The following is a 27028-nucleotide window of genomic DNA, read 5'->3' as shown; positions in this document are numbered from 1 at the left end:
TTACAGTGAAGCTTCTTTGCCCATCATGTGTCTCTTTGTGTTGATCTGCGGTTTCAGTAAGATAATGTAACATTTTGGTGCAAAAATACAGACCAACAAACCAAAGCTTGAGGCCCAGATAGCAAACACTTCCACAGCCACTGTGTACTTTCCCGGAGAACTTACATAAGCTGGAATAAACGTGATCCAAACAGCGCAAAAGATCAACATGCTGAAGGTAATGTACTTGGCGTCGTTGAAGTTGTCTGGAAGTTTCCGGGCAAGGAAAGCGAGAACTAAACACACAATGGACAAAAGAGCAATATAGGCCGATACCAAGTAAAAGGCCGTTAATGACCCAGCGTCACATTCCAGAATAATGATGTCTCGATAATAGCTCATGTTTTTCAGGGGATGGGGAGGTGACACACTTAGCCAGACAACGCAAATTAAAGCCTGCAAAAATGTCAGGATGCACACGCCCAGCCGTTGCTGAGTGGGTCCAAACCAGTTCATCACGCTCCTGTTGGGAAGAGTTGCTTTAAAGGCCACCACAACTAGAATGGTTTTGCCCAAAATGCAGGAAATGCAGAGAACGAAAACAACTCCAAAAACAGTGCGACGCAACATGCAAGACCAGTCGGAGGGTTCCCCAATGAAGGTGAGCGAGCAAATGAAGCAAAGCATCAGAGCGAAGAGAAGGAGGAAGCTGAGCTCGGAGTTGTTCGCTTTCACCATGGGAGTTTCTTGATAGAGGTAAAAAATCACAGCAGTGGCCAAGGTGAAGCAGACTCCCACTAGAACGAGCGTCACCAACACAAACCCCAGATCTTCACCAAAGGAAAGAAACTCAACCTTCTTGCGAACACATTGGGTTTTCTGCTGATTGGACCAATATTCTGAGGGACACTTGATGCAATCTGTGGAATCTGAAAAATAATAACTTCCGATGTTCCCTACAAGAATATTGGTCAGCACGGTACTTCGCAATTCACGAGACACTGTCTCATAGTGGGACATAGAGTCACAGAATTTTATAGTAAGAAACAGACAATTTGACCAGGTTGTCCATGAACCTGTCCCTCTCTCTGAACTCACCTGTGATGTTGCTAATTTCACCATCGGCACATTTTGCACAGTCAAAACAACATGTTGGCTGCCCTTTTCGGTTCACTTTCCGTGTCCCAGGAAGACAGGGTTCTGAGCAAATTGCTTGTGGAATCTAAAAACAAAACGAACATACATATGTATCTGTAATCACAGAGAGCTATAATTGGTTGCCAGGAAGTAAGCAGAGATTGGCAATAAATGGGTATTTTTCAGATTGGCAGGGAGTTACTAATGAGGAACAGTGAAGTAACCCAACCATTTGCAAAATATTTTGATGACCTTGCAGATGAAGGAATTGCATAAAATATCTCCATATTTGCAGTTGACACGAAGCTGGATGAAGAAGTTCCCAAGAGATGGGGGAGAGGGTGATGGTTGGTTTGGCAGATTATATGCAAGGACAAATGTATGGCAAATGCACTACAGTGTAGATAATGTAGATATGTGAGGCTATGATCAGTTCAGAAAACATTTTGGGCACTAAAGGTTTCTACTTTTCAGTCCTATTTTATCTAATTATTTTTTTCAACCTTGGACCCTGCTTTTCAGGATTGGCCAAGATTAGGTATTAAACATTTTTCTGATTTATTTATTGATAATAATCTTGCTACATTTCAGCAATTTTAAAAAAATTGACCAAATTCTCACTTTTTTTTAGATATTTGCAGATTAGAGACTTTTCTCTATTCTCAATATTCAACATTCTTGCAGGTTCCCGTTATGAATTTGATAGAAACAATTTACAATTTACAATTTTCAACCAACTCAGAAAGGTTAATAGTGATTGTATATTATGCTTGGCTGAAATCAAGGCAAGCTTCAGCGATAAAATTAAAAAGGCCTGGCAGTCGGACCTCCACATTTCTATTTCTGATGATTCTTGGAACTCTATTTTTGTTGGTTAATTCGTCTTCTCCTTGTGCCCGTCATGCACTGTTACAATTCAAAGTTGTGCATAGAGCATATATGTCTAAAGTTAAACTAGTTTGTATTTACCCTAATATTAGCTCCTTTTATGACAGATGTACGAATGAGGACAGATCATTAATTCATATGTTTTGGCCTTGTTCAACCCTTGCCAAGTATTGGGAAGCAGTCTTCTGTACTGTATCAATAATTATTAATGTAAACCCAGCACCAGACCCATTGTGGCCTTGTTTGGGATGGTTGAACAGAGGGTCATGAAATGGTCTTCATTTCCATATCACGTATTAGCCTCTCTTATTGAAGACGAGTTATTTTGATTCAGTGGAAAGACACTGTCCCAACCTCTCAGAATCAATGGGTACATGATACAATGTAACATTTAACCTTGGAGAAAATAATAAGTTCCATCAGTGGCTCGAATTTAATTTTTCCTAATCTTTGAGGTTCTTTTTGGAATTATTTTCACAGCCTCTAATGGGATCATAATCAGGTTCTTTGTGATTCTTGTGGCTATGTGTATCTTTTTATTTCTACTGGCAGTTGTTTTCTATATTGTTATGCAACTTAGGAATTGTTTGGGGTTTAGATTCATTAATTGTATACTTTTTTCTATTTTCCTTTTTTCATTTTGACCTTTGAATAATATTTTGCAAAATAGAAATATTTTTCTCTCTGATATATTGTGCTCATCCGGTCTGTTACAGTCTGCATTAATTTTATGCATCATTCTTTTATGTAAGAATGTCCTATTATATAACATTCAATACTAATATTAAAAAAGTAAAGAAAGAAAAATGCTCTTCCCAAAGTTGCTGGCTGTCCATTTGCCATGACAATATTCTACAGGTCAGTTTCTTTCTCTTCTATACCTCTTATTGTTGACTCAGATCAAGGTTAGGGCCAGGCCTAGGGATATGCTGGTGTGTTGGTGAGACGCAGAATCTGAGGGAGTTGATAGAAATTTGGGGAAACATGCCAGGATTAGTGGAGGGGGTGTTTGATAACTAACACCCACACACCAGGAGCTAGTTGCCAACGAAACAGCACATCTTTGGCATCTGGTAAGAAATCCAAGCACCTTTAAGAAACTCATGCAGTTGCAGGGAGAACGTGTATACTCCACGCCACCAGCAGCTCAGGGCAGGATGGAGCATGCGTCATTAGAGCTATGAGGTAGGTGCACAGCTTGCTGCACTGTTTTCCGGCAATTTTCTTCCGCAAACTATTCATGATGTTGAATTTAAATTTAAATTAAAAAATTTAAAATGTAGATATACAGCACAGTTTCGGCTTATGCCGCGCAGTTTCACCAATTAAACCTAGAACCACCAAATGGTACGTTTTGAAAAGTGGGAGACCAGAGTCCCCGTGGGAAACCATGCAGACACGTGGAGAACATACAAACTCCTTACAGACAGCGCCGGATTTGAACCAAGGTCCTGATCGTTGGTGCTGTAACAGCGTTGCTCTAACCACTAGGCTAATCGTCCCTTGTTGCAATATTTTACTTCCTTGTATCTTTCCCTGTTGTGAAGAGAACTGGCCCAGAGAATGTGATAATTGTCCTTCGCCCCTTGATGTCTGTACCAACCATGATGGCATCTCTGCCTGCCCATGGTCTATTTCCCTCCATTCAATGCCACTTCATGTCTCCATCCAGATGCCTTATAAACATTGCTACTCTATGATCTTTAACCATTTCTCTTGACTGCATGCTCGGGCAACCATCACTATGCAAACATTTTACTCACACCTTAAATGTCCATAACACAATGTAAGTTTGTTGATGCATACATACTGTAAGTATAATGAAGTCTCCGCTCCATCCTCAACATCCATTGGAGCGCTTTCATCCCTAACGTCGAAGTACTCGAGATGGCAGAGGTCGACAGCATTGAGTCCACGCTGCTGAAGATCCAGCTGCGCTGGGTGGGTCACGTCTCCAGAATGGAGGACCATCGCCTTCCCAAGATCGTGTTATATGGCGAGCTCTCCACTGGCCACCGTGACAGAGGTGCACCAAAGAAAAGGTACAAGGACTGCCTAAAGAAATCTCTTGGTGCCTGCCACATTGACCACCGCCAGTGGGCTGATATCGCCTCAAACCGTGCATCTTGGCGCCTCACAGTTTGGCGGGCAGCAACCTCCTTTGAAGAAGACCGCAGAGCCCACCTCACTGACAAAAGGCAAAGGAGGAAAAACCCAACACCCAACCCCAACCAACCATTTTTCCCCTGCAGCCGCTGCAACCGTGTCTGCCTGTCCCGCATCAGACTTGTCAGCCACAAACGAGCCTGCAGCTGACGTGGACTTTTACCCCCTCCATAAATCTTCGTCCGTGAAGCCAAGCCAAAGAAAGAGAATGATGTACCAAAATATTTACTCCCTGCAGCCACACAGGTGCACAAGATACACCACAACAATAGCATAAATTAAATTACCATATATGCCAAGACTGAACTAGAGATAATACATTTCAAATTTAAAAATTACAGTGAAACTAGTGCAAGAAAAAAAGTTACATTTCAGTTGTGCAAAAAGATCCTTTGGCGGTCCCTGAGTAATTTATGTTGGTTTTAGGGTAGGACATGGAGGTTCAAAAGCATGAGTGCTGTTGGATAAAGTGAAACACAGAAGTCTGCAGATGCTATGATTGTAGTAAAAACAGAAATGCAGGAGGAACTCAGCTGGTCTCGCAGCGTCCATGAGAGATAAAGATATATTACAGATGATTCGGCCCTGGACATTTCTTCATGCATGCAATGGATGAATAAAATAAACGACAGAGGGAGGAAGGCAAACTACAGAAAAAAGCTGATAATTGGATATGGAGAAGAGGCCAGGGTAGAGGAAATGTTGGAATGTTAGGGACAAGAGGAATATCTCTGCGAATGCAGAGCTGGGATAAAGGATGCAGGGGGTAAAGGGAATAGAGAGGCAGATAGACAGGGGGGAAAGGAGACATGGGGTGGGATGCTAATAGAAAACTGGAAAGGTCAATGTTGGTGCTATCTGGTTGAAGGGCTCCCAGATAAAATACGAAGTGTTTCCCTTCAACTTGCATAGAAGAATGAAGACATTTCTGATGATCTGTTGGTCTCATCCTGGGAGCTGTTAGATAAAAAAAAAAACATATTCTTGAACCTGAAAGTGCTGGACCTCTGGCTTCTATACCTTCTGCCTGAATGGAACAGCAGCAAGAGCTGCGACTAGGTTGATGGGAGCCCCCTTATGCTGTTGGCTTCCTTTTTCAGGCAGCGTCTCAGATTGATGCTTTCAGTGGATGGGAGGCAAGTGCCAGAGATGGATTTGTCTTTGTTTGTTACTTTAGGCAGACAAACAAAGCCATGTTGCAACAAGTTAATATTCTTTCCACAGTAGTGGTCACAACCCAGGACATAACAGGTAAAACCCTCCCCACCATCGAGAACATCTACAGGGAACGCTGCCGTTGTAGAGCAGCAGTAATTATCAAGGATCTCCACTCCGTTCTGGCTGCTGCCACACGACTCACTCCACCAGGTTCAGGAATAGCTGCTACCCCTCCATCGTCAGATTCATCAACGACAAACTCAATCAGGGACTCATTTAAGGACTCTTGCTTGTGCGCTTAGTGATTTTCTCTCTCTCTCTGCATTGCACAGTTCGCTTCGTCTACATTTCTTATCTATTGACATTTATTTATTTGTTTATATGTATATGGGGTGTATAGTTTTTTTTTCGCACTAGCAATAAGTGGCAATTCTGCCTCGCCCCCAGAATAAAGGATCCAGCGGTTGTAAGTGAAGTCATGTATGATAATAAACTGAAATATAAAATCTGTGCCTCCTCAACTCCGCTTCTATGGTAGTTCTGCATGACTGTCAATTCCTTGATCTTTCTACGAATTCATGTATCTAACGATCTAGCATAAATTCTCGAGACTCTCAGGCGAGAAATTACACATTGTTTAGTCTTAATCATTGATCTTTAAAAAAATCTTCTCGTTCGACACGTTCAAACTGGTGAAACAATCTCAACATCTACCCTGTCAAGGTCTCTTAGGGTCTCTCACATTTGAAGATGGTGGTCCCTATTTTTTCTGAACTCCAAGAAGGAAAACTGGGGAGAGTGCACTTTAAATTGGTCAAATCAGAGGATTCGGTAAGAAATGACAACATCCACCATATCACCCTAATCCCATTATTTTCCACTTCCCCGATATAAATCCACGGTGAAAAAAAAGGCATACCTTATTTGCATTCCCGCTCCACACTATATCCCCCGTGTTCATTGCCAGTTCGCGCCCTGGCGGAGCTGACCCATCATAATATCCAATGTTCACAATGTCCACTCTACCCTCCGAATTAGTTTGCAAGTTCACGAATTCGTATCTTGGCACTGGATCACCATTTGCATCAAAATAAATATTTTCTCCCGTCTTCGCTGTGAAATTGACGAAACGCATGTAGTGGAGCAGCTGGGGAGGAAGGAAGGAAGGAAGGTTAACCTTTAGCCCTGCCGTGGGCTCGATGTCACTGTCCACCCAGTTTGAACGCCTTGTGGCGAGACATATTGAGACGCCTCTTCAGTATTTCTGAAGATGGGTCAAGTATTAAAATAGACGCCGCGGTTCACTGGGCATCACCACTGAACCACAGGCTGGGGAGGATATACTTGAGCTCTCTGCCGCTCCACAGCAAGCCGGAGCGAGTACTGCCCCGTAGGGTTTCCGTCTGTTAGATGGTGCTCTGCAAAAATGAGAAACGAACCCCCCACACTCGATCATTCCGAAAGCTGGAATGTTCTACCAGTTCCCGTCTAACATTATCCTTCGGCTGTTGCCCAATGCAGTTAATCAAAATGAAAATCACAAGGTAATCGGGGGAGTCCTTATCTCTGCAAATTAGGGGCCCCATTTCCCACACTTCACAGACTAAAATATTGACCTTCTAAAATAAAATTTTATTTTAAAATAAAATGTAAAGTCTGAAAATAAAATTTCGATCACCACAAAAACATATACAAGGTGAATGCAAATGTCACAAGATAAGGTCCAAACTTTTATCATTGCCGATTGGGTAACAAAATAGGTGTAGGATTTCCTACCTGCCAAGGCTCAAAGTTTGAAATCTGTGCACATGTGTGATTCGCAAAGGGCCCGTTGCCTTCTTCACAGGTTAACAGGTCGTGGAGCGCATGAGCGATAGCGTAGACCGCTTTATACACGTGGTAAGAACTTCCGTCCATTATCGCTGGAAGGTAGGAGTTTTCTATCCCTTCCATCTGTTCCTTCCCTGTGCACTGCCGAAATGGAACTGGAGAATTTCCTGTTATGTTGTCAATGGTAAAATAACATGTAAATAAAGTTTCCCAAAACTCTGTCACCAAACGGTTTCCAGGAAAATTGGAAGGATGGACATTATGAAGGAAATTTCTGAGTTCGGCGATCTCTGTCCTATGAGTTGCCAGCCCGATAGTCCCGGTGATATACCTTCCTTCTACTTGAGGCGGCAGAAGGTTTCCTGTAATCCAGCCCTCGCTTCCAATCCACTGTATACCCGTTACGTTTTGACGCCAAATTTCGTTCAATAAAACTCGCATATCACCAATATCAAGAAACGCCACCACCACTTTTGTGGACGCCTGTTTAATCACCTGGACAATTTTCCTGATTTTCTCCGCTGGGTCGGTCCTGTAAAATGATTCCGAGTAGGCGATACAAACCCCAAACTTTTCCACGTGCTCCACAAATCCCTGCATTCCAAAATTGCCGTATTCGGTGTTACTTCTAAGGGTTCCGATCCAAGACCAGCCGAAGGCTCGCACGAGTTCTGCGAGAATTCTGGACTGGTGTTCGTCACTGGGTATCGTTCTGAAGAACGTAGGGTATTCCTGCTTATCGCTCAGACAGGAGCAGGTGGAGAAGTGACTAACCTGCAGAGGAAATGTTAACTACATGAGTACCTTGCTCAGGCTTGCACTGAAAATGACAGAGACGTCGCTACCATTTCAAAGTGAAATATTTGATCCTTGTACACAACAGCAAGTATTCAGCATTGAGAAGGGAACGGGAATTCTGAGATTATTTTGCAGAATTACGTCAATTTTACAACTAACATCTTTCCACGCTTCTGCTGGATATGAATTGTGGTAATTACCCGAGCTCTTTGAATTACGATCTTACGACCACCACCAATTATGGCACACCCCCCAACTCACAGCCCGGACCATGTGTGTTCATGTCTGTGCTAAAGAAGGAATCTGAAGCGAGTTGAATGTCGTTATCATAACATTACAATCAAATATCTGGCCCATTACCATCGGGATTCCAAAGGATCCGATCGTGTTTGCGGTGACGATGGAGTTTGTGGATATATCACAACCCACGATGGCAGCGACGTTGGAGGAGCCTCTACATTCTGGGTATTCAATCAGTTCCTCTCCTCCATTGGTTAAAGTGAGCGCTGCTTTCGAAGCGATCGCGGAAGACGAGCAGTCGTCGTGGATCTTGTACCCGAGGGAGATCCCAGGAAGTAGATTTTCATTCTGGTTTATTTCTTCAATGGCAAAAATCATGGTTTGCGCTACTCGGAAGCTCGAAAAGTTAATACTGCGGATAAGTATGTGATAAAAACTGAAAGTTAGGAATTCAATCATACATTGAAATGTAAAAAAGTTATCGTTCGCAAAGGATCATCCAAAAACCACAGCAAGTCCTGATTATTCGCGCAATTAATTTTACATACCTCGTCGATAGAAAAGGAAACGTATGTGTCACTCAGGATCAATGGCTTCCAGCTCCCCGGCCCTAATATGTTCCAGCATCAGGTTTCAGCTCTGGGCACAAACCTCTCCACCTGCACCCAACTCTGTCCTCGACTCTGGACCCGCACTTGTTGATATTTCACCACCTCCTAGCTCAAGGCCTCCAAGGTAATCCGTCCCAACAGCAAACGGCGTTCCCCGCACCAGGGATCTGGACGAGCTCCCACCATTCCCAGAAATCGTCGTCGATCTCGCAAGTGCAGCGATCCTCCGATGGTAACGAGGAGGTCAAAGTGTTACCCGAGGCATTGAGCATTTTGAGGTCCCTCAGTGATCACTCAAGTCAGTTTAGTGACAAAAGAATGAGCGGAATTCAGATGATATTGCCTGAAGATCATATGTACCAAATGTTGTTGCTTTAGATGTCTTGCACACCCAATAAATTATAATATAAACACATCAAGCCATTTCCAGCTATTTTCTCATTATTTAGATGTCGTCATTCAGGCAACATTGACGATGTTATTTACATTAAACCATAACCACAAATAGCGACGTGCGCTTTAGCGAGCCTTCAGATTAATAGCATACAATAATGTTCAAATCCAAGGCCATAGAAGGACAATCTGCTCCGTCGCAGAGGGCGAATAACATTAAGCAGATAGAATGATCGCGTTAAAACGGCCACGGTGTCCGGGCCTGGCATTTCAAACGGATCCACGGAGATAATAGACACCGTGGGCCGACAGATCCGTTTCTCTGCTGTACGTTTCCACTACACTCCTATCAATGGTAATAAAAGTTACCTTACCTGCCAATTAAAGTGGAAGGCGAAATGCTAATATAAATTATATATATGAGAAAAGGACATAATTATTAGTCAGAATGATTAATTATTTTAAAAATAAAGATGGTTCTCCAGCAGGTATCGAGCAAGCCTGAATTAGTTTGGATCTTCGCTTGGTTTGCACTTGAAATGTAGGTCGTGTATTTCTGAAAGGAACGATTTTTTTTCACACAAGAGGGATAGAGTATCAAGAAGGATAGAATTTTCAGATCACGAGAGCAGGGTAGATTCAGTTTCCGAGTATTTCAAGAAAGATATATCTTCAGGAAATCGAGGGAAGCTTTGTCAACAAGGTCAGACACGTACTGAGATTCTTAATGCCACATTGTCATTGCAGCGCAGGGAGAAGATGAGATGTTTCCCAGTTCATCAGAGAAGACAATAGTCTTTCCTTTCTTATTCGGTATTAGCATATAATGCCATGGCAACGGAGCCTGGATATCATTCATGATTTAATTTCCCTCCCCTTCCAAAAAAGTTCAATTTAGATTTAGTGGGAGAGCACGAAAATCAGCCATTTCTATTTACATTTCGCAGCTCTGAATGAATTCATTGCAAAAACCCTCATGTCAGAATCGGTCACAGACTCCCGCTCTGGAGAGTCCATCCCCACAGTCTTACAAAACGAAAGAATGTAGTTAATTTGCCCAGAAGATCCCCAGAGAAAATGCCCACAAGGTATCATTACGTATTACTGAACTATCTGACATGGAAATTTAAATCGGCCATTGATGGTACCTTACTACAACATACAGTAAATACCACTCCGTTCAAACGTGCATTCGATTTGTCAAGTTTCTTTTCAAATTTGACATAAAGTAGCTGAATAGCAAAGTTTATTTCAACATTTTTTCCGTGGAAGTACGATGTTAAATGTATTGTTACAGAGGCAGGAAAGGAAAATAGAGATAACAGTGGTCAGACGATAATTAACTCTCGAATTCAAATATCAAACCAAAGGATGACAACATTGTTCCGAATAGCGACCAAATGCCTGCCTCCAAGAGGTGGACCCACCTTCTGCACCCAGTGCTTTTCGGAGGAAAAGCGAACGAAGGGAAGTCTAGAATCGGATCCATGTGCACCGTAAATATTCCTCCAAGAATGATATCCCCATCCTTGGCTAAATCAGACAAACTGACTTTTGCTCGACGCCTACAGACGATTTCGCGTGTTTCTCGCGTCGCGGCCAGCAACAGGAGAACCAGAAACCAAGGCATTGTTCTATTGCAGGGGACCTGTCACTATCGTTACACTTTAAAGGGAAGAACCTGAATTTATATGATCTCTATTAAAATCGAAGGAATTCCCAAATGGATTTTCAAGTGCAGCCAGTGCATTAATTCAATTATGACATGGTATATGGGGACACGTGTATTGATGTATTTACATCTGGCGAGTGGCTAGGGAAATAACAACGAATAAAAATTATATCTAATGAAAGTATTCAAATAGTCACCCCAGAGAAAATATACATAGCCCAATGAAATAAGAACTCCCAGAGAGTATAAAGCCTCGGTTCCCCCAATGAGATAATGTAGTCATGTTGTCCACATTCCATCAAGAATAACTGAAACCAATTCTAAGTTGGAGAATAAACCCTGAAAACAAGTAGAGTGATTTGTTTCAACAGTGCGGGGACAGAGTTGAGATCCACTTCCTTAAGTGGGGTTCTTTCCCTCCAAAGACAACTGCGTCCTGGCATCATTGATAACAGGACGTTTGAACAGCGAAAAGGAAAGGGCTGATATTGAGTAACGATCACCATTGTCTAATGGATCATTTATGCCAAATATTAATTCGAGTAATCTAATTAGATCACATGATCTACAGGCTACTCCCGGGGACCCACACAGAGGCAAATATCCAGAACTGCTGGAAGACCACCACCTCGGTCCTCCTTTGGTCAACTTCCTGGTCTTTCAGCACATGTAGGCGCAAGAATGCTGCCGACGGACACATTCCAGGATGCAGGAATACATGCTGAGGTTTGGTACAGTCAGGACGCTGTTGGGAAGGACCACCATCTGGAGTCCTCCCATTACCAGGAATTGAGGGGCAGAGACCGAGGAGAATTCCCTCAGACACAGAGGGAGGAGAAGCAACAAGGTGTCACGGGGTGGTAATGGTGTATTTAGAGGACAAATGTGACAATGCACATTGATGGGAACGTATATACATGATTTGTACAACAGGTGTAAAAGAATTTGAACGGTTTTCTTTTTTTTATAAATAATTTATTGTGAACAAAGTCCAGTTTTGGGGAAAAAGTTTTAAGCAGCGTGTTAACTACAAGAAGACAAAGAGACGGCAGATGGTGGATTAGGAAGCAAAAGCAAATTGCTGAGGGAAATAAAGCGGTCGACCTTTAACCGTGAAAGTAAAGGGGTTCATCAGAAATGCATTTTGAAACAATCCCTGACATGGGCTGGAGATGTTATTTTTTAACGAAAGGCCCGATGGACTTTTGCTTTTCTCCACAGATGATTTTGTGAAAGTACTCATCGTGCCCCTATTAGTTTCCTCCCACATCTCAAATCCCACAAAAGCAGAAAAGTTTGGGTGGTCCAGTTCATTTTAGACCACTCTGTTATTAAGAACTTACTCTCCATCCACACTGTCCATTTCTTTCAGGGTAATGGGACGAACCCACAATGCCAACGTCATCTGCATGGACGTAATGGGCGGAAGGACCTGTATGGCTTCATCTCCCTATGATATAAATAGAAGCCTCTAGTTGCCTCATTACAGGAAGGATGTGGAGGCCTTTGAAGGGATGCAAAATAAGACATTCCCTGGATTGGAGTACATCACGTAAAAGGAGAGGTTGGACAAACTTAGATTGTTTTCTCTGGAGAGTCGGAGACCAAGGGGCGACCTGACACATGAAATATTGGAGGCGTTGACGGGATTGATCGTCAGTCTGTTTCCCAGAGTAGAATGGTCAAATCCTGAATGTTATTCCAATGAGGACTACTTCCCTTCGTCCACGCTGTCCATACCCTTCATGATTTAATTCTTCGAATACATGACTGCACATCCTCCTTCATTCCAAGCAGAAAGGTCCTGTGTCTCCAGACTATACACAGAACTGGAGTTATTCAGCCATGTGATGTGCTTAATGAGCACCTTCTGGTTATCTCTTAAGGACCGACCTTTCATCAGGCATGTGGCGCTCAGAATTGAGCACAAGTCTGCGATGCACTGGCGAAGCAACCACGATGTAGTTGTGGAACCCAATATTCAGTTAAATCAGAATGATAATGTTTATTGTCATATATCTAAGCACAATATACATGTGAACCTGATGCAGCCAAACAGGTACCTTGTAAAAACAAAACAAAACTCCTCCAGTCATGAAGTTAAATTGCATGAATGTGGGTGACAATTGTGTTGATCTCTGAAATGGATAATGGCATTTACAGATAGGCAGGTCAACAAAGAGGTAGGACATGTTTGCTCTTGGTTACCAAGGAGTGAAACACACGGAGAAATGAAAATCTGGGATTGCAACACCAAGAGTGATTGGATAATTGGAACAATCATGAGTGAAACACGGACCTTGATTAGAATAAGGCGGGTGTATGAAAGGATTTCAATGGAAGAGATGAGGAATTTGAACGTTGGGCTGAATGGCCACCGTGATTTCTTATATTCTTCCCATCCCATTTGTATTGCTCATCTGTCATAGTTTGTTGAAATGACGGCGTGTAGTTCGTCATTCAACTGTAGACACTTTATTTCCACGATTAAAATTGGAATCGTTCAAGATGTTGCAGATAAAAACCTGGGAAATATTGAAGATTCTCAAATCTGAAAAATCATGTTCTGCAAGACTTCGTAAAGCATCGGACGGTTGGTAAAATAATCGCGTCGATATATTTTTGTCCTCACCAGAGAAAAACTTCGTTTTTAGAGGTTGGTGAGAGGTTCGATTCACTGGAAAGAAAAAGAAAATGGCCAGCCTTTCACTGGGGCCGCATTCTTTTTCTCATCTGAGTTGAACAATGACCATTCCCGCCCCCTTTTCACCATTTGAGAGAGATTGAAATGTATGCAGGCAACATGCTGGTACAGCCGCTTACTGAAAGCTCCGATGACCCTGGTTCGATCCCGTGCTCAACCTCTGTTTGTATCGTCATTGCAAGTGCAGCCTGTGAACATTCATGATTCCACTGGTCATTTCCAGTCCTTGAGCATTCCTAAGGTATAGGGAGGGGGTTCGTGAGTTAAATGGTTACTGCTAAGAGGGTGGCTGGTAGCACCTTTATGGAGCTCATGAGATTTGAGGCAAATAAAAAGGGTATATTCTGAGACTAGTTTTAATGCCCAGGATGGATTTTGCTGGGCTGTAGGGGCCTCAAATCTCTCTGATGTGTACACTTTGATGGCAATCGAACATACAAACATTGGTTAGAGAGAATGGGTTGCCGCTGTACATTAATCTGTAAATGTTGAAAAAGATTTACAAGGATTTTACAGGAAATGAAGGCATAGAATTGAAGATAGAAGCTGGATAGGCTTGGACTATCATTCTTAAAGGATGGGAGGATGAGAGGCGGCCTTCCAGGGATATAAAGAATATAAGATGGCATTTCAAACGTGAAAAGTCACACGTACTATTCTGGGATAGGAAAATTTAAAACGAGAGTGCGATGAGCGATGGAATATTTTAAATGGACCTGAACTTAACCTTTTCACACAGAAACAATGCAAAGTGCTGCAGGTCGTTGAAGAGGTGGGTACAATTACGCCATTTAAAAACATCTTGAACATCTGTGTCTTGCAGGTTGCGTCGCACTGTTTTCGGAGTTGTTTTAGTTCTCTGTATTTCTTGCATTTTGGGCAAAACCATTCTTGTTGTGGTTGCCTTTAAAGCAACTCTTCCCAACAGGAGCGTGATAAACGGCTGGGTGTGTGTATGTATCCTGACATTTTTGCAAGTTTCAATTTGCGTTGTCTGGCTAAGTGTGCCACCTCCCCATCCCCTGAAAAACATGAGCTATTATCGAGACATCATTATTCTGGAATGTGACGTGGGGTCATTAACGGCCTTTTACTTGGTATCGGCCTCTATTGCTCTTTTATCTACGGTGTGTTTAGTTCTCGGTTTCCTTTCCCGGAAACTTCCAGATAATTTCAACGACGCCAAGTACATCACCTTCAGCACTTTTATTCCAACTTATGCGAGTTCTCCAGGGAGAACACGGTGGCCGTGGAAGTGTTTTCTATCTGGGTCTCAAGCTTTGGTTTGTTGGTCTGTATTTTTGCACCCAAATATTACATTATTTTAGTGCAAAATAACACAAAGAAATACATGATGGGCAAATGAACTTCACCATAAACTAAGAAACACGCGAAATTGCAGATGCTGGAATCCTGAGTAAACAACGAAAAGCTACTGAGAGTCAACGGGCCAGGCAGCCCCCATAGAGGGAAACGCACAGCCAACGTTTCAGATCGGGACACTCCTTCGAGTTCAGATGCCCCTCCAGCTTCTGTACTATTATTAAAACGCGTGTGAGTTCTATTGCACGTCAGTGTATCTGATTCCTGCATATTAAAATTTTCTTGATTCGTTATTGATGGGTCGGTAGTTTAATTTGATGAGAATTGAAAAGAAATGTGCTCGATTCAGAACATTAAAAGCTGCTACAAACTGGGCCGTGCATAGATATAACACAGAATGAGAGAAATGGATTAAGGAGATTTATATTCCTGGTTACTTCAGGTAGAATCATCACACGGGGCAACACATTTGCAGCTCTAATTGAAAAATTGAGTTTAACTTGTCGTGGGTCGATCGTTCATTATTTAAGGGAATTAAGGGTTATTTGTGATGGGTTCTTTCTGCTTTCATTGGGTTCACTTGTGAGTAGTGGTGTACAGGAAGCACGAAGCTGGAGCTCAATCGACATCAACGAACGTTGTCAATGGGAATGTAACATTTTCATATTTGCTGTTGACACAAAATGAGGAATATTGGATATTATGAGGAACTTCAAAAGGAAACTAACAGGCGGAGGGAATCTGCAGATACATGCGGCTGCAGCACAATGCGCAAGAAGGGCTGTGGTGAAAACAACGCAATGCTGAGAAGTTTGCAATTGGGGAGGGATTTGGGTGTTGATAATCAGAGGGCTTGGGTATCCCTGTGCATAAGCTGAGAATCTTCCAAAGGACCATGAGAAGCAAATCAGCCAGTATTTCCCTCTATTCTCTCTTCCTTCTTTCTTTTTTTTTGGTAATTCTTTATCGCACCATGAACCATATCAACCAAAATATTTACAGATGCATCTCTTTAAATATACACAGTGACATTTTCTCTTTTTTTTTAACCCCCATCCCTCCCTTCTCCCTTCCCACCCTCCTCCAAAAACAGTAAATATTGCACATATAAAATACAATAAAACAATATCTTTATACAAAAGGAATACAAACAAAAAAGACGTATCATCTACTTATTCACATTAAATCTGATCGTGTTTATCTTCTTATCATTTTAGGTGGTGGTGGTCCAAGGCTTGCTCTTTCTTTTAAGTTCCATGTATGATTCCCAGGTTTTTTCAAACATTGTAACTTTGTCTTTTAAATTATATGTGATTTTTTTTCTTCCAATGGGATACACTTAAATTTGGTTATTTATTCCTTAATGTTTATAGTCATATAGTTCAACGTGGCCATCTTATATGTTTATTTTCACTTCTTTTCCACCTCTTCACCACCTCTATCCCCTTTTTTTTCCATTACTGTTTTTTAAGGTTTCCTTTTTAATCTCTATATATGACAACACACTTAAGACATGAAATATTCCGCACAAGTAATAACCCTTTAACCCCAAATGAACCCTACCTCCTTGGGTTGCCCCTTGTCCCTTGACCACAACTACAACTCCCCTTTCCATTTGGTTTGCGAAATTACTCACAAGTGTCATTCGCTTTCACAATAACCATTATTCTCCCCCCAGCCCACCCCAGAGAACACTATTTTCCTACATATATAACAAAGCTCTCTCTCTTTGCCCCTTCTTCCCCTTCTCTTATCCATCTTTAAATCTTTATATATACATTATTTTTACATATTTTTATATATTTTCTTGCTGGGCATCCTTCTTGACACTTCTCCTCCTCTCTTCTCCTGTCCTGCAAATGTTCAGCAAATTCTTGGGCTTTCTTTGGGTCTGAGAGCAGTCTATTCTCTTTCCCAGAAATAAATACTGATTGTTTTCACCATGTTGAATTCCTTCCTCTTCTATAAAAGTTCGAAGTTTATGTCCAGGTAAAAAAATATTTTTTGTCCTTTATATTCCAATGGCTTATTGTCTCCTCTAACCTTCTTACTTGCCTGCTCCAGTATGTTCTCTCTTGTCATATATCTTAGACGTTTTACCAATATGGATCTCAGTTTCTGATGTGGTGGTGGTTTCGGTACTAGTGCTCTTTACGCCCTTTTAGTTTCTATTTCTTCATGTGAATCTGTCATTCTCAACACCTTCGGGATCCATCCTTTTATAAATTCCTCCATACTTGACCCTTCTTTGCCTTCTTTCAGGCCCACTATTTTTATGTTGTTTCGCCAACTGTAGTTTTCCAATACGCCAATTTTTTTGTGACAATAAATCTTGTGTCTCTTTCATTTTTTCCCGCTCTCGGTTAATATCCCTCCATGTCCTTTCTATCCTAGAACCCGTTCAAAATTTCCTGAAATGACAAAATTAAGCTTGCAAGTACAAATTCAGCCGTTAGTTCCCTCAATCTGTGTGTGAACGCGGTCTTTTTAATATTCCTATTATTTCCCTATTGTACCTTAACCCATGTCCTGAAACTTTTCTTGTACTGTCCTATTGTCTCCTAAAAAATACCGATCTTGCATTCATTATTCACTTTCTCCGATTGACTGTCGCATTTGAATGGCTGCTATCCCCACATATCTTCACTCTGAGGTCATGAATTAACTTTGTCCTTCTATTTTGCTTTCTTCCTTCCTTTGAAATTCTTGGTCTTCTTCCTCATCTTCTGTGTCTGTATCCATGTCTGTGTCGTCTTCTCTTCTCTGTATCTGTGTATCTTCATCCTTCACGATTATCATCGTGAGCGTCTCTTCGACCTCAGGAGTTTGCAGTTTTGGTTTGGCAACGGAAACCGTGGAAAACTTCAGCAAAACGTGCAATATAAAGTGTGCTAGCCGGATGCTTCACGGCCCTTTGTGGGGGCACACATATTTCCGACCAGAAAATAAGCTGTTGTTCCTCCAATCTTCGGCTGGTCTAAGTCTGTGAGGACATGAGATCATGGAAAGACATGAGGGCAAAGGAATGGAACAGGGATTGAAAGTCTTGACCATTGGAAGATCCCCGCCATTACGGCGGACGAAACTAGAAGCGACTCCCAGTCGTTTGGGGGAACCCTGTGAGTGTGTGATAGAGAGAAACACGTTCACAACCATTTCCAGATCCTTGTGGTATTGGACGGCACAATTTCAATCCCACGCAGTAATTCACCATGCAAGCATTATTTAAAATGTGCACCAGTCTTTGGCTTGGCTTCGCGGACGAAGATTTATGGAGGGGGTAAAAGTCCACGTCAGCTGCAGGCTCGTTTGTGGCTGACAAGTCCGATGCGGGACAGGCAGACACGGTTGCAGCGGCTGCAGGGGAAAATTGGTTGGTTGGGGTTGGGGTTGGGTTGGGTGTAGAAGTTGCAAAAGAGTTAATGCTAAGAAAATCTCTTTAGTTTTCTGAGGTAGAAGTGCTGGTGCACTTTCATGCCCATTAAATTGTCCTGGATGGACCAGGCAACTGGAGATGATTGCCTCAAGGAACGTAATGCTGCTACAATATCCACTTCAGCACCATTCATTCAAACTGGGGGATGATCTGCACTTCTCTTCCGGAATTGGATCACCGGTTCTTTTGTCTGAATGACATTGAGAGAAAGGTTGCTTCCTGGCGTCAAGCGAAGTGTTCCTCTTTCACGTTTCTGTATTCCTCTTATCTGTTGAAGAGGCTAACTACAAAAGTCTTCCGCAGATTTAGAGTTGGGGCATTTGTATGTATAGAGAGTGCTGAAGAGGACTGAATAGGCAGCCCTGTCGTGTTCCAATGTTGAGGATAATCATGGAGAAGGTCCTGTCAGCAATTCCATGAATTACGGCCTGTGTATAATCATTCATGAAGCCAACTTCAAAGATGATTCTGTAACTAAATTTACGCAGATTGTGGATTCGTTTGCTTGGTGTTATTGTGCAGAGAGCGGTGCTGTACTCAATAAATAACAGGCTGGTGACAGGTTTCTTGCAGCCCACGTGTTCGAGGACTGGGAAATGGCAACTGCTGTGGATCGATTTCGGCAGGATGCGATGGTGTGGGTGAAAAATGGCTGGAAGGCTTTAGTTAATGTGTGCAGTGATCGACCACTCAAGAATCTCATGACGGGAATTATAAATGGAAATTAAATGTTGGCTTTACTTAAAGGGCGAATGAGTATCAACGTGCACATTGTTCACTCTCTTCAATGTTACTTTGAATCATTGAGTGGTAGAGTTAGGAACAGGCTCCTTGTCCATCCCGACCAAGTTGGAATTATGGGATACTTCAATACTTGGACTAGCCCATAATCCCATTCAAGCAGCTCACAGCCATAAATTTTCCCCTCTGTCTTCAGAACGCTGTTTGTGTCCGCTTCTGTCGTTTCACCTGTCACCTCGCTGCCAACACGGATTAACATCTGGGTTAAAACTTGCCTCGTGTTCCTTTTAAATCTTACCTCGCACTCCTTAAACTTGTGCCCCTCGTTCATGAAATAAATAAAATTGTATTATTTTATGGAAGTATTACTAGATTTAAATTAGGTATTCCTAATGGAATGGGGTCGCGTGTAAATTACATATCTGATGGCTCTCATCGGAGCGACGGCGCCTTGTACTCTCTGGGGTTAATTCATATATCACTGGAAAATGTAATCAGATCGAAAAAAATATATGTAATTGTTATTCTCTGTCAAGTAATTTCGCCCTGAGTAGATCCTTCGTCATCAACTCACGAGTCCCGCGTGTGTCATGCCATGATTGGAGAATTACGATATTACAGCAGTTGCAGGGCTTCTAAATCACTTTGGGAAATCCCCAATTCTTGACAGACACAATATAAATCCAGGTTCTTCCCTTTACCGAAGAACAATAGTGAGAGATTTTCTGTAATAGAACAATGATTCGGTTTCTAGTTCTGCTTTTGCTGTTCACTGCAGATGAAACGCAAAGAATCGTTTGTAAGCGTCGAGCTAAAGCCAATTTGTCGGATTTAGAAAAGGATGGAGACATCATTCTTGGTGGAATATTTAATGTGCATATGGATATGGTTCAAAACTTCCATTCATTTGCATTTACCCCGAAAAGAACAGTGTGCAGAAGGTGAGTCCACCCCTTGTAAACCGGCATGTTTTTCTATAGTGTAGAAATTGCTGAGACACATCGAATTGATTTTTAAACAGAGAGTTAATGATTGTTTGGCAACGTTGCTCACTGTTACCTTTGTCAGTTAAGCACCATTGTTACAGAATATTAAATTTAACATTTTGCTTCAGCTTTAAAACGTTGATATTAAGTTAAAATACATTTGTTGTTTATTCGGAAACGGTTTCCTTTCAGGAAATAGTGGCATAATGAAAGCACATGAGTGCCACCAGCATTTGTGTGCACTTTTGAGACACAATGAATACAATTCTGAACGCAATGAATACAATTACTTCATCATGATTCCGCACCAAAGCAACCAAACCATTGATGTAGATTTCCAACACACAGCATCTAGTGAAGCATTTTCTCGAGGCGCCCAACGTCTGATTGGAAATTCTGTCTTCAGAAAAAGGATACGTTATATGTGTTTTGTATGTAAACCCTGTCGGTTTAGTCCCGTGATCTTCCTGCCCATTTCACCCTTTCTTTTGTTTATTTTTCCAAAATTTGTGATTACCCTCAGAACCATTTTACGCTCTCTTCCACAAATATAAATTGACATCTGTTTGTCAAATAGATATTACAGTATGAATCCATTCCAGATCTGTTGCCATAACATCATGTATCTGATGAGACTAAACAAATATATTAAAGTCTGCATATTCTTTATTAAGTGGAACTATATGATGTATCTTTTAAGGGGGATATACTCTTAAACCATTAACAAATTAATCATAGAACTTCGAGCATACGGCAACGCGCAGGCCCTTCAGCCAACCCCGTTGTCCTGACCTATTAAACCTATTCTCTAAAAATCTAATCCATCGTTATCTCATTTCAATTATCCTACTTTTTCTAAATCCATGTTCCCATCTAGGTGCCCTGTGAATATTCCAGGCACCCACCACTCTCTGTGTGAATAAAACCCTACACATGATATCTCCCCGTTCAAACAGGTGTGCTCTGAAAAGAGGTGCTGGTTATCTACTCTCTCTAAGCCCCTCATGATCTTGTACACCACTGTTAAGTCACCTGCTCCAAAGAGAAAAGCCAATCTTTGAAACTTTGCTTCATAAGACATGCACTCTAATCAGGGCACATCCTGATGAATCTCCTCTGCATCCTCTCTGAAGCACCTGCATCCTTTCTGTAATGAAGTTCAAAATCCAAGGTTACTTCTATTGTCCCGTAATAATTCATTAAAATGTAATATGCATGATATACTTCAACTGTTGACAACTGCAAGGCAAACAGAGTCGCCATTAGCATTGTCGAGAAAGAAACAAGAGAGAGTTCATTCAGAGACGCGGATTGTCCCTACATTCGCCTCCAGTGATTTTGCAAACTCTGCAGCCTGAGCGACTCCCGTTCGCCCCATCGGCAACGAGAGCTCCAGAAGCACATGTTCCACACGACGAGGAAGCCCTTAGTGCCCGAAAACCTTTGGGAGCCTTCTTGCCCTCAGAACCCTCCCGAATCCCAATTTGCTTTTTTTGGTACATTTTATTTATTATTCAAAATAAGGCATGCAATCAAGTAAAGAATGCAAATATACATAATGTTCTCCCCTAAGTTCCTCCCAGTCCCCACCCATCACCTCTCCCCTCAACTTATACATACCCCAAAGAAGGAGAGAAAGAAAGAAAAGGAGTTAATACATATAATAATCAAACCGTCGCCATGTTAGGTGCCATCTCAACCTGGGGAAAAAATTCTACTATATATTTAAAGCCATATATTTCATATAAGTGCTCCACATCTTAACAAAAAAATGAATAATTATTACATAAATTATAAGTTATCTTTTCTAGTGGAATACAGGATCACATCTCCATGTGCCATATTTGAATACTCAACTCAATTTCATTCTTTCAAGTAATAGCTAAACATTTTCTCACCACAGCCAATGCTAATCCAATAAATGCAATATGAAACTTATCTAATTTTAATTCCAAACCGAGTTTCTTAATATATCCCAATAAAAATACTAAAGGATCACGTGAAAGCTTAAATTGGAACAAACTTTCCAAAGATTCCATAATTCTATTCCAAAAAGGCCTCAATGTCTCACAGAGCCATACTGAATGTAAAAAAAGACCCAACCTGTTTACCTAATCGAAAACACAAATCTAAAGAACAAAGTCCATATTTCCTTAACTTCTCGGGAGTTAAATAAACCTGATGAATAAAGTTATAATGGACTAATCTATATCTTACATTATTTATTTTAGTCATGCTCTCTTCACATAGAGTTATCCAATCATCCTGAGAAATTGAAATAGACAAGTCCTTCTTCCATTTAATACTTGTTTTATAAACATCTGGTTTAAACATTTGATGATACAATAAACCATACATATCTGAGATAAACCATATTTCACCACTTTTGGCAAGTAAATTTTCAAGTCTAGTTAACCTTAAGCTGCATCCAAATTTATCTAGCAGCAAGGCTCAAATCTGGTAATAAGTAAATAACGTTTTCGAAGAAATTCCATATTTTTTCCTTCAGTCTATGAAATGAAACAAAATACCCAGCTTCACAACAATATTCCATCAATTTAATACCTCTCTGTTCCCATAATTTCAAAAGTTGATTACTCATTGAAAAGGAAAACAATTTATTCTAATACAAAAGAGTTTTAGCTGAACTTCTTCTTTCAGTCCCTATAATATGTTTTTTCTCATGCCAGAACACAGGTAAATTTTAATTTTGAAAAAGTTGAGGGTTCCATTTATAAATTAATTGATCCATTCTTTGTTCATGAATCTGAGCCATTTCAATTTTAGCCCATGCCAAAGGTTGATCTATTTCAAATATTCTATTAATAAATTTTAATTGCACCACATCATAATAGTTTTGAAAATAAGGTAACTGCAATCCTCCAAAAGCATATTTCCATGTCAGTTTTTGTAATGACACCCTCGCTAAATTGCTTTTCCACAAAAACGTCCTCACTAATACATTCAAATCTTTAAATAACTTTTTTCAGAATTGTACACGGAATTTATTGAAAAAGTTACTGTATACAAGGAAAATTATCATTTTAATACAACTTACTCACCTTATCAAAATTATTGGCAAACCTTTCCATTGATTTAAATCATATTTCATTTTAGTCAATAATGGCAAATAATTCAGATCATATAAATGATTGTATTCATGAACAATTATTTCCAGGTATTTAATTTTATCAGACCACCTAAATTTTGTAACCTGCTGACAAGCTGAATAATCTTCCATTTCTAAAGGCATTATTTCATTCTTATCCCAATTAACTTTATAACCTGACAACCTACCATATTGTTCCAACCATGCTTGAAGATACCCCAGTGATTGCATAGGATGTGTTAGATATATTAAAATATCATCTGCAAATAGATTTATTTTATATTCATCTACATACACCTTTAATACTGCCATTCTGCCTAATCATTTGAGCCAACAGATCTATCACCAATGCAAACAAAGCTGGTGAAAAAGGAAACCCCTGTCTAGTTGATCTAGATAATATAAATGAAGGAGCTATTTTCCCATTTGTCACCACCCTATTTGATGGGTTTTTATATAAACCCTTCACCCAACCAATAAATTAAAAAAATTCCAGTACTTTAAATAGAAAACCCCATTCCACTCTATTGAAAGCCTTCTCAGCATCTAAGGCAACTATCATAAGTTGGTCGGGTTGGTCTTGAGAAACATTAATCAGAGAAATTAACTTCACAATATTATCCACAGAATACCGATTCTTAATAAACCCAGCCTATTAAAATTAAAAATCTACATGAATCAGCTCCAGTAAATATTTAGCTAATCTATTAGCCAAACCCTTGACTACTATCTTATAACCCACATTCAATAAAGAAAGAAGTCTATAAGACCCTACTTTTAATGGGTCTCTATCTTTCTTGGGAATAACTGTAATCAATGCTTTAGAAAAAGAATCTAGAAAAGAACCACTCTCAATGGCCAGTTTCAAAACATCCATTAATACAGGAAGCAACAAATCCTGAAACTCTTAATAAAATTCAGAAGTAAAACCATCTTCATCTGGGGATTTCCCATCAAGCATTGCTTGCAATACCTATTTAACTTCCATGACTGTAATAAAAAAGCAAAATTATCTAAATCTTTAACTTCTGCACCCTTTAAAGACAGTAAAGCCTGATTATTCAAAGATGCATTAATTTTAACATTGTCTTCCAAAATTTCAAAGGTATACAACTCCTCATAATATAAACGACATTCATCATTAATCTCCTGATGTTCATAAGTAATTGTTGTACCCCGTATAATAGCACTATTGTCCTTGAAACCTGTTCAATCTTCAACTGCCAAACTAACACTTTGTGGGCACATTCACCCAGCTCATAATAACGTTCTTTCCAATAATTTTTCAAATGTATAAATTTATAAAGTATTGTACCATAAATTTAATTTAGTTATATGAGCTTTTTAAACTTCTGTGGTGTCTGATTGTACTTCTTTTTCCAACTTATCTATCTCTTTTTCTAAATCTTGACTCTCTACCAGATATTGCTTTTTAACTTTAGCTGTATAACTAATAATTTGTCCCCTCAGATAGACTTTCAATGCATCTCCTAAGATTAATTTACTTCGCACTGATCCCTCATTTATTTGCAAAAGGTATTTTATATTTTCTCTCAAAAATGTAATAAATTCAGTTTTTTTCAACAATATATTAAATATCCACCAATATGTATTTTCAACCCTTTCTGAACCAATACAAGTAATTAATAATAAAGAATGATCAGACAAAATCCCAACTTTTATATTCAGCCTGAATAGGTCTACCCTGTAATTGTGCTGTTACTAAAAATAGATCTATTCTAGAATAAGAATCATGCCGAGCGGAATAAAAAGAGAAATCTTTTTCTGTCAGATTTAACCTCCTCCAAATCTCTACCAAATTCAAATCCTTCATTACCATCAACAACTGTTTAGCCAGCTTCGTTTTACCTAATGTTTTTGGAGATTTATCTAATAAAGGGTCCCAACAGCTGTTGAAATCACCACTAACCAACACATTATCATAAGCCTGATTTAAATTCAGAAAAGCTTCTGCCATAAAACAATCATCGCCTACATTAGGGGTATAAACATTGATCGGAGTCCAAGCCTCCGAAAAAATCTTACAATTAACAAACAACAATCTACCAACAGCTGGAAAACTGAATCCAGTGTAAAAGATAACTTTTTAAAATGAATTAAAATACCAACACCTCTTGCTTTTGAATTAAAAGACGATGCTACAACATGGCCAATCCAATCTCTCCTCAACTTTTTCAGTTAAATACGTTTCCTGCACCAATTCCATAACCCTCCTGACCTCTCCCATTCATGCATCTATCGAATTTAGTTTTAAAACTTAAGAGTGACCCTGCATTTACCACGTCATATGGCAGCTCACTCCAGACTCCCACCACTCTCTGAGTGAAAAGATTCCCCCTAATGTTACCCCTAAACCTTTCCCCTTTCACCCTAAAGCCATGTCCTCTTGTATTTATCTCTCCTTATCTAAGTGGAAAGAGCCTACTCACATTTACTCTCTCTATATCCCTCATAGATTTGTAAATATCCATCATTCTTCAACGCTCCAAGGAATAAAGTCTTAAGCTGTTTAATCTTTCCCTGCCATTCAACTTTGAAGACGCGGCAAAATCCTAGTAAATCTCTGCACACTCTTCATCTTACTGGTATCCTTCCTGTAATTTGGTGACCAGAAATGCACGCAATGTTCCAAACTGGGCTTCACCTGTGACCTGTCAAATGTTGCCTTAAGTGCCGATTTTCCCAACAGTTTCCCGCTTTCAAATGGCAGCAAAGGCAGAATTTTAAGTCATTAATTCTTAATTATTTTGCGTGATTAATCTGTTCCTTTGCAGAGTTTACGTAAACATTGCATTTTCCATTTTATTTGGCAGTCATGCAGCTTTTGCCAGAAGAGTTATCATCGTGGAATCTGAGGTAGACACATCACAAAAATGAGTCCTTTCTACCCATCTTGTTCATGCCGGCTGTGGTCTCTATCTGTTTTGACGCATTGAATCCGAATGTGTCCATAACCCTTGAAATATATTTTCAAAGTTGTAATTGTATCTTCATTTGAAGATTTTCAGCTCTGTGAAATAGAGTTTGAGCTGAAACAATCAATGATGTTCTTTACGTCGGATTGAAAAATGACAGTGAAGGAATATGAAGGGTGAATCTCTATTTAAAGGTGAAATCTGCGCTTCACTGACTCTTATATGTGCATATTAATAGCATCACACGCCTCTAAAGCAATGCGATGGACTAGAAAAAAATACTGGCGGAAGCCATTGGATGATGGCAACATATATTTCTACTATAACGTGTTGGGTTGGACGCGTAACACTTTAAATTAAAACCAGAATTGTAGTCCTATGAATGCTAGTTCCGATCAATTTTCTGTCATAAATGTTCTTTTGTGATCACAAAGAGACAATAAAATGTCGAATGCGACATTTATAGTTGTTGCCTGACTGCACCCTGAGCTTCTTATCCACGGAACTGCCATTCTCGGATCCGCGCATGTACAAAGGCGGTCATGGATTGGGGGGAATAGAGGTAAACATTGCGCGTCCGCCTAGAGCCCTCTCCACGGGTTAGGGTTTTATGCTCTGAGCTTGGAGGTGGTTACATATCAACAAGGAGGGTAGTTCAGGAGCCGAGATCAGAATTAGGAACACCGGAGGGCAGTGAGGTGGGGTGGTCTGTGTCTGGAGCTAAAACGTTAATCTGAAAGTGATATCGTAGATAACGATGTGTCTATTGTCATACACATTATACAATGCACACACGCACCGAAAATCCTAGTTCCTGCTTCCGAACTGGTAGGTACGTGTAAAAAAAAGCTCTATAGTCAATTAATGAATTAAATTAAAATGCAACAATAATACTTAAGATAGACAATAAATGTTCACCAT

The 27028-nt window shown here is 40.4% G+C and overlaps 2 protein-coding genes across 2 annotated transcripts; one reads left to right on the top strand and one right to left on the bottom strand.

Moving 5' to 3' along the window:
* On the bottom strand, positions 1-8601 carry LOC138743629 (extracellular calcium-sensing receptor-like). Its single transcript, XM_069899153.1, has 5 exons — positions 8317-8601; positions 7105-7932; positions 6248-6475; positions 1078-1201; positions 1-908 (listed from the first exon to the last, which is right to left on the bottom strand). Exons 1-5 carry the CDS (start codon positions 8572-8574, stop codon positions 1-3), a joined length of 2346 nt encoding a protein of 781 aa, XP_069755254.1. The 5' UTR covers positions 8575-8601.
* A 2952-nt stretch (positions 8602-11553) lies between these two features.
* LOC138743628 (extracellular calcium-sensing receptor-like) lies at positions 11554-14942 on the top strand. Its single transcript, XM_069899152.1, is given in 5 exon segments — positions 11554-11732; positions 12245-12287; positions 12759-12931; positions 14394-14812; positions 14815-14942. Coding segments are annotated over 5 exon segments (942 nt in total).
* The last annotated feature ends 12086 nt before the right edge of the window (positions 14943-27028 follow it).

The sequence above is a fragment of the Narcine bancroftii genome, chromosome 9, assembly GCF_036971445.1.
Source record: "Narcine bancroftii isolate sNarBan1 chromosome 9, sNarBan1.hap1, whole genome shotgun sequence".
NCBI lineage: Eukaryota > Metazoa > Chordata > Chondrichthyes > Torpediniformes > Narcinidae > Narcine > Narcine bancroftii.
The sequence above is the reverse complement of the archived record's forward strand: the minus strand, read 5'-3'. Positions and strand labels throughout refer to the sequence as shown.